The 7,343-nt window shown below is 68.4% G+C and overlaps 2 protein-coding genes across 6 annotated transcripts in view; one reads left to right on the top strand and one right to left on the bottom strand.

Moving 5' to 3' along the window:
* Positions 1-2,260, top strand: part of SMG6 (SMG6 nonsense mediated mRNA decay factor) — a 103,985-nt gene extending 101,725 nt beyond the window's left edge. For all 5 annotated transcript variants that reach the window (XM_041482416.1, XM_041482417.1, XM_041482415.1 and 2 more), the window contains one exon: positions 219-2,260. In XM_041482416.1, coding sequence (XP_041338350.1) covers positions 219-349 — 131 coding nt within the window. In that variant the 3' untranslated portion in view covers positions 350-2,260. The remainder of the gene's footprint in view (positions 1-218) is intronic.
* Positions 2,261-2,552: 292 nt separating this feature from the next.
* HIC1 (HIC ZBTB transcriptional repressor 1) lies at positions 2,553-7,068 on the bottom strand. Its single transcript, XM_041482690.1, has 2 exons — positions 6,718-7,068; positions 2,553-6,024 (listed from the first exon to the last, which is right to left on the bottom strand). The coding sequence occupies exons 1-2, from the start codon at positions 6,767-6,769 to the stop codon at positions 4,079-4,081; spliced, it is 1,998 nt and encodes a 665-aa protein (XP_041338624.1). The 5' UTR covers positions 6,770-7,068; the 3' UTR covers positions 2,553-4,078.
* Between the last annotated feature and the right edge of the window lie 275 nt (positions 7,069-7,343).

Below are 7,343 nucleotides of genomic sequence, written 5' to 3' on the forward strand. Positions count from 1 at the left end.
GCACCTTGGGGATGCCCCGGCCTGTGACAAACACACCATAAACATCCACAGATCCATTTTTTTGTTGCAGGGCTGTGTCCAAGGCCCACCAGGAAGCTTAGCAGGGAGCAGGGAGGTGGGAGCCGGGAGCAGGGAGGGTAGGGGAGCACACCGTGGGATGGGTGGAAGGCCTGGGGCAGGTCTGAGCTTCACTGCGCTCCCTGTGTGTCTCCTTGCAGACGATCCCATCCGTTTGCTCAGGGAAGTGGTTTTGCTGACGGACGACCGGAACCTGCGAGTCAAAGCGCTGACCCGCAACGTGCCGGTGCGGGACATCCCCACCTTCCTCAAGTGGGCTCAGGAGGGCTGAGGAGGCCATGGGGGGCCCAGGGCCCCTGAGCGAGTCACGCAGCCCCTGACGGTGGGAGCCCGGCTCCAGCGGCCGCCTCGCCGCGCCGCCACCGCCGCCAGCCCACCACGAACAATAAACGCCACGTCTTCAACCCACCCCGGAATGGCCGTGCTGAGAAGGGCCCCCCGAGGGCAGAGCAGCTGGGAAGGTCATTGCTGTGGATGGTTCACGTGGAGGCTGGGCCGTTGAGGGTCCCGCCAGCCTTTGGGCAGTGCCAGCGCGGAGCTGGAGAGCCCCGCTGGCGAGGGAAGCTTTGGGTGAGCCCTGTGCTGGATCACCAGCCTTTTGCTTGGTTTGCTTGGGTGCAGAGAGCTCGAGTCACGCCTCGGTGGCTCTTTGGGTTTGTAGGCTGCGTAGGGCAGAGATTGGGGACACGCCGGCACAGACTTTGGGGTTGTTTAGTCCAGCCTGTACCCCTCGGAGAGGCCATGGATTTCAAGGGCAGGTTTCCCCCTGCCCCAGCCTGTTTGTTCTGCATGGCCAGACAGCCCCAGGTCCCCATCCCCCTCCCCACCGTGTGCTGCCCCATGCAGGAGCGCTGCTTGCAGAGGGGTTTGTCCTCTCCGTGGTGCAGGGTTTGCTTGTTGAGTTTCATTTTTTCAGTGTAGGTTAGTTTTCAGGTGTGTGCCGTGCCTGCTTTGCTGGGGGAGGCTTTGAAAACCCCCACAGCTGCTTTGTCCTGGTCCCCTGCCCACCCCAGCTGTTACTTGCCCCTTCTCTTCTCCTCCAGACCCCTCAGTCCTACCCTGCTACCTTGAGGCACGCTTTTGACCTAAGACTCAGTGTGAGGCTAACAAAATTCTCCAGGGACCCCAGGACCGGCTGTCCCATGGGTACTGTGTGTCCTCACATTGCCACAGGCTCCTCTTCCATGTGGGATGTGGCTTCTGCCTATGGCTGCAGTGTCAGAAAGACCCACAGAAATGCTCAACCCCACTATTTGCTAGCTGAGAGGGTCCATGGATGGAGCCATTGCCTCGTCCCTGGGTCATTTTGCACTTGGAGTTGGGGTTGGGGTGCTGCTGAGCCTTCCACGCCCCACATTGTCCCATCACCAAGTGTCCCATCCTCAGTGACACACCAGATACAGAAGCTAAGAGGGAGCATTAACCCCTGAACCAGAGCCCCTGGAGCTCTGTCAAGTCCCAGTCCCATGAGCCAGGGTGGGAGCAGCCCCAAGGCCACCCCTGTCCCGCTGGGGCGCCACAGCCGTGGGAGGGAAGTGTCAGAGGTGGCAGAGGAAGCAGCAGGACAGAGCCCAGCGTTTTCCTTTCCTGTGTGGGTGGCTCAGACCCAGAGTCTGCATCAGGAAGCTCAGTTACCCCTGTGGCAGCCCCCCAGCCCCTCGGGCAGGGCCAGCAGCAGGGTCAGAGCCTCAGCAGCGCGATGGACACGCGGCTTGTGCTGGGTCACCTGTGCCAGAGCAGTGCCCGGCCCGGGGCACCGGGCACCGAGACTTTGGGGTGCCCACGGCTGCTGTGGGGCACAGGGAGCCATTGGCACAGCACCCACGCCCCGATTCCTTGCCCACAGCCGTGCTGGCTGCCAGCTTTGCAGAGACTTTGCCTTCTCCTCCACGCCGGGTGTGTTTCAGTGTTTGTTTTCTTACGGTGCTGCCCCAGCGCTGCTTTCCGAGCCCTTTCCGAGGTACCACCAGCCTGGAGGGCCCTGCAGCTCTGCCAGATGTGTCACAGGCTCGGCCATGGGACAGTTTTGGTGCCACCAGACCAGGTGGCACAACGGCGAGCAGAGCTTGAGCGCCTGGGGCCATCCCTGCCAGGCTGCTGGGAGCCCTTGTCTTGGGGCAGCGCCCGCGTTCGGGATGTTAACTTGGTTTTAATAATTTTTAGTATTAAACGTGTCAGTGCAGCGTGGTGTGTCATTTGTTGTCAGCCCGTGAGTTGCTGCTGAGGTGGGGTGGGGGACACCAGGGAGGGACAGCAGTGGGACACATTGTAAGGATGACAACAGCTCTGTCCCACCTGCATCTGCTGCTGCCCCCCAGCTGAGCGGGTCTGGCTAACCAGATGCACAACAAAACCCCTTGGGTCCCCTCCCTGCAGCTCTGCACCCACAGGCGACCCCCGGGGTCACTCCCAGCCGTGCTCAGCTTCAGCGCTGCACCAGCCAGGCCCCTCCCCAGAGAAGAACGCGAGGCCACGCGTGTTAATGTCACTTTATTGCTCATTCCGTTTCGACTATAGAAAAAAAAAAGGGCGAGAAGCCCGTGTACAAATTGGACGTGATACAGGGGGGGCCGGGGCCCCGCTGGGCGCTGCCAGCTGTGCTTTGGGTGCTGCCACCGCCGCCAGTCACCCCACGGCAGCTCCGGGGGACACTGCCGGCCCCGGGGGACCGGGCCAGCCCCGGGAGGCTCGGGGGCAGCTGGGCAGGAGCGGCCAGCTCAGGCTAAGGCACAGTGGCTGCGAGGCCGGAGGCAGTCGCTGCTGGCGGCCGCCCGGAGCCTCGTGTGCAAAGGAGAGGAGGGGGCTCAGGAGGGGGGAGAAGCTTCACATTAGCCCCAACGGAGGGGTCAGGGCACGGGCCGGGGGGGTCCAGGCTGGGGGGACTTGGCCCACACCGAGCAGAAGGTGGGAGAGGGGCTGCGGTGGTGGCAGAAGGTGCCCGGGGGGGACTCGGCCCCAGGTCACATGCACCCCCCGGGCTCTGCCCCACGGCCCCCTCCTGCAGCCCCTGCCCACCTCCCGTAGCTGACAAACCAGAGACCGCTTTGTCTTTGTCATGGACCCCCCGGCCCGGCCCGGCCACGCTGGAGACGGGCGTCTTTGGCAAAAAATAAAAAAATAAAAAATAATCAAGGCGAGTGGCCGCCCGAGGGCGAATCCGCCGGGTCCCGGGGCTGGCCCGGGTGCCCCGGGCATCCCTGATGGCGAGGCAGGGCCCAGGGGCTCAGTCTGGGACAGGCCCTGCCCCACCTCCCAAAAACACGGGGAGCAGCCGGCTGAGCCCCTGCGCTCGGGACGGGAGGTCAGTGCTTGCTTCGGGGCGAGGAGCATCGCGATTCCCCGGCCTCCCCAGCACGGACGTGACCGCCGCTCCCCCGTCCCGCGCCTGCTGCTCGGACCCCACCGTCCCCTCCGTCAGTCCGTCCCCGAGGCCCCGCGGCGTGCTCGGGCACACAGCCCCGGCCCAGCGCTGGCCGCTCCCGCTCAGCACGGAGGCGTCGCTCCGGCCCCGACGGACGAACTACTCACGGCCGAGGCACAGTCCGGGTCCCGTCGCGGCAAAGCCGAGCGCCGGCGGGTCCCACCGTGGGGCCGGAGCGACGCGGCGGCTGCCGAGGGCGTCCCCTCGCCCGGGGGCAGCCCTGAGGTAAGGAGCGGGCTCATGTCCTCCAAAGCCTCGGGGCGCAGCCCGGCCTCACAGCTTGTGCGTCGCTGCCGCCCCGTGCCGGGGTCCCGGCACCCCCCACGGCAAAGGGGCGGAGGTGCCGCGGGGTCAGTCCCTGATTTATCGGCTTCTCCCGGGCAAGCCGGGGCGCTGGTCGAGGGACACGCCGTCCATCCATCCCGGAGCAGCTCACATGGGACCTTCGCTACGAGCGAGTTCTCCGGGACCGTCGGCAGCGCCTGGGGACGAGCACCCATCACCTCTCGCCCCCCCCAGCTCCACACGGGGCAGCGAGGGGAGCCCAGCGGCCCCCCCAGCCCCCCGGCCAGGCCGGTGCTAGGGGGGCGAGTATCGCTCTATGGTCCGGGCGGCCTCAGTGTGGAGGTGTGGAGCCTGCGCCAGCACCTCGGCCGCCTTGTCCTGGCTCAGCCCCAGGTGCTCAGCCGTGAACTTGGCCAGGGGGTAGAGGCTCTCCATGGCCTTGGGGTCGCTGAGGAAGTGCGAGGTGTGGGACAGCAGCTCGGCCGCCTTCTCCTGCTTGAGCCCCAGCTGGTCGGCGGTGAGTCGGGCCATGGCGTAGACGCTGTCGGGGAAGTCCAGCTTGGCTTTGCCGTCGGGGCCGGCCGCGTGCATCTTCATGTGGCTGATGAGGTTGCGCTGCTGGGCGAACTTCCCGCCGCACACCTGGCACTCGTAGGGCTTCTCGCCCGAGTGGATGCGCATGTGCTCGGTCAGGCGGTACTGGCGGGTGAAGCGCATCCCGCAGGCGTCGCAGGCGAAGGGCTTCAGGCCGAGGTGGCTGCGCATGTGGCGGGTCATGGTGCCGCGCTGCGTGAACTTCTTGCCGCAGATGGTGCAGGGGTAGGGCCGCGTCAGCCAGTGTGTCTTCTCGTGCTGCCGCAGCGTGGCCGGGTCCTTGTAGGACTTGTCGCAGGAGGAGCAGCGGTAAGGCCGCAAGATGTCACCCAGCCCTGGGCCACCTTTGTCCAGGAAGGGCACGGCCTGCTCGGCCGCCGCCTTGTGATAGAGCTCCTCTTCGTTGTGGGCCTCCACGTGGGCGTTGAGCTGCTCGGAGCTGGGGAAGCCCTTGCCACAGGGGATGCAGACGTACAGGTTGTCGCCCAGGCTCTCCGGCTCGTAGCCCAGGTGGTTGCAGTAGCGGTCCAGCGCATCGCCGGGCGAGGGGCCCTCGCTGCTGCCCGTCTCCTCGCTCGTGCTGTTGTCAGGCTCCAGGTCGTTGCTCTCCACGCTGGGGTAGCGGGGCTGAGGTGCCGCAGGCGGCGATTCGGCCTTCTCCTCCCGCTCCAGCTCCTTCTCCGCCTCCCCCTCGTCCAGGTAGGGGCCCAGGGGCTCGTGCTTCATCCAGCGGTACATCAGCTCTCGCCCGTCAGCGCGGGGCAGCGGGGGCTCGGCGCAGGGCGGCGTGCTGCGGAAGGGGTCGGGGGCGTGGGGGTGCCCCCCCGGCTCACCGCCCGGCGGGGAGTCCTTGTAGGCAGCGGCGTGGCTGCCCAGGAGGCCGGCGCTGACGGGGGGGCTGTCGTGCCGTGGGGGCAGCGAGGGCTCGCGGGGCTCGCTGGGCAGCAGGCGGTCGGTGGGCAGGAGCTGGGCAGAGGGGCCGGTGGGGCTCTTCTTGGAGAGGTCGAGGCCGCAGGGCGGTGAGCAGTGGCGCTCGGGCGGGCACAGCCCGTGGGGGTGCAGCGGGGCGCCCTGGGCGGCCGAGGCGTACAGCTCCCCGCACTGGGTGTTGAGCGGCGCCGCCGGCTCCACGGGCGGCAGGTCCACGGGCCGTGGCGTCCCCGAGTAGCAAGCCTGGATGACCGGCGTGGCGGCCCGCAGCCCGCGGCCCAGCTTGTAGGGCGCGTAGCCCCCGCGCAGGTGGCAGTACTTGCCGCTGCGCTTCAGCTTCTTCTTGCAAAGGGCCACCAAGCCGGGGATCTGGAGGTAGCTGGCGGCAGCCAGCACAGCACCCAGGCTCTGCTCGCTGCCCGGCTCGCACTCGGCCAGGCGGCCGGTGTAGATGAAGTCGAGGATGAGGCGGAAGATGCCGGGGCTCACCATCTCATGGTCCAGGTTGAGCAGGTTGTCGTGGACCACCAGCGACTTGAGGTAGGCGCTGCTGGCGGCCAGGATGTTCTTGTGCGCGCGGAAAAGCGCGTTCTGCACCACGATGATCACGTCGCACAGGAAGCCCTTGGTGCGCTGCGTGTTCAGCTGCAGCAGCAGCTGCCGCGAGTGGCTCGGCACCTCCATGGCGTCCAGCATCCCGCTCCTCGCCCGCCGCCCTGCAACACACCGGCCGCCCCGTCAGCGCCGTGCCCGGCCCCGCACGCCCACCGCAACGCGCGGGGGGCTCGACGTGCGCGTCCGGGGCTTCACCCACGCGTGGGGCGGGCGGCGTGGGGGGGGCGGGTCTCAGCCCCACGCACCGCTGAGTCCCGGCCGCTCTGCGCGGCCGCCCGCCCGGTGCCACCGCTTATATGGGGGCTCGTTTCTCGGCGGCTCGGGGGGGCGGGAGGGGGGCGAAAACCCCCGGAGGGTTTTGGAGAAAGTGACATCACCCGCCGCCGCCGCCAGTGCCGCGCCCCGGCCCCGCCAGCCGTGGGATCCCGCGACCCCGCGCCCACCTGCCGGGGGAGGGCAGGGGGGGACACCCCGACACGGTGCCCGCCACTCGCCCGCCGATCCCCGCGCCCCGCCGCTGTCCCGCTCCCCGCCGCTCCTCCCCGCTTCTTATGCGCCCCGGTCCCGGGAGGCGGCCGGCCGGACCCCCCGGGCGCCCCCCGCCCCCGTTTCCTCTCCCCCCCTCGAGGTGAGCGGGGGGACGGTCGGGGGTGTGTGGGGGGAGCGGGACCTCCCCTCCCCGCCTCCGTCCCGGTGCCGGTGCCCCCCGCCCAGGTGCGTGAAGCCAAGCGCCCGCGGAGCTGCTTTTCGGCTGATTTCCCCCGTATTTCGGGGTGTTCCCCTCCTCCTTTTACCTGGGCGTCCGGTGGCCTCCGCCAGCCAGCTGAGGTCTCGGTGAACTCTCATGGCTCAGCCCCGGGGGGGCCGCCGCCGGTTGCTGCTCCCCTCCACCCTCCTCTTCCTCTGCTGCTTCTCTTCCTCCATACCCCGCGCTCCCGGCCGGTCCTACGGAACGGGAGGAGGAGGAAGAGGAGGAGGAGGTGGTTGTGGAAGAAGCAGCAGCGGTTCCTCGGGGTTCCCGACGCCGCCAGCTCGGAGGTGAAACCCGGGCTGCGAACTCCCCCTGACCCCGGCCTGAACTCCGAGCAGCGCCGCTGGCTGTTAAAGGGACGGCGGGAGGTTTTCCTCCTCCCATCCCCGGGCGGGGCACCGACAAGCCGGGCCCCCCCCTTTACACACCCCTCCCTCCCCATCCCGGTCTCCTCCTCCTCCTCCCAGCCCGGCTTTTCCCTCCTCCCGGTCTTCTCCTGCCGCGCCCCGACGGCCCCCTCGGGGGTCTCTGTCCTTAGGACATCGCTCCTTGCCCGGGGACAGCCCGGGAGGGGCCGGGAGCCCCGGAGAGGGGGGGACCCGGGGTGTCCCCGGGCGAAGGGCGATGTGTCCCCCCCCGTCGGTACCGCTCGTAGGGCGCCATCTAGCG

The sequence above is a fragment of the Pyrgilauda ruficollis genome, unplaced genomic scaffold (assembly GCF_017590135.1).
Source record: "Pyrgilauda ruficollis isolate IOZ18807 unplaced genomic scaffold, ASM1759013v1 scaffold59, whole genome shotgun sequence".
In the NCBI taxonomy this organism is placed as follows: Eukaryota; Metazoa; Chordata; class Aves; order Passeriformes; family Passeridae; genus Pyrgilauda; species Pyrgilauda ruficollis.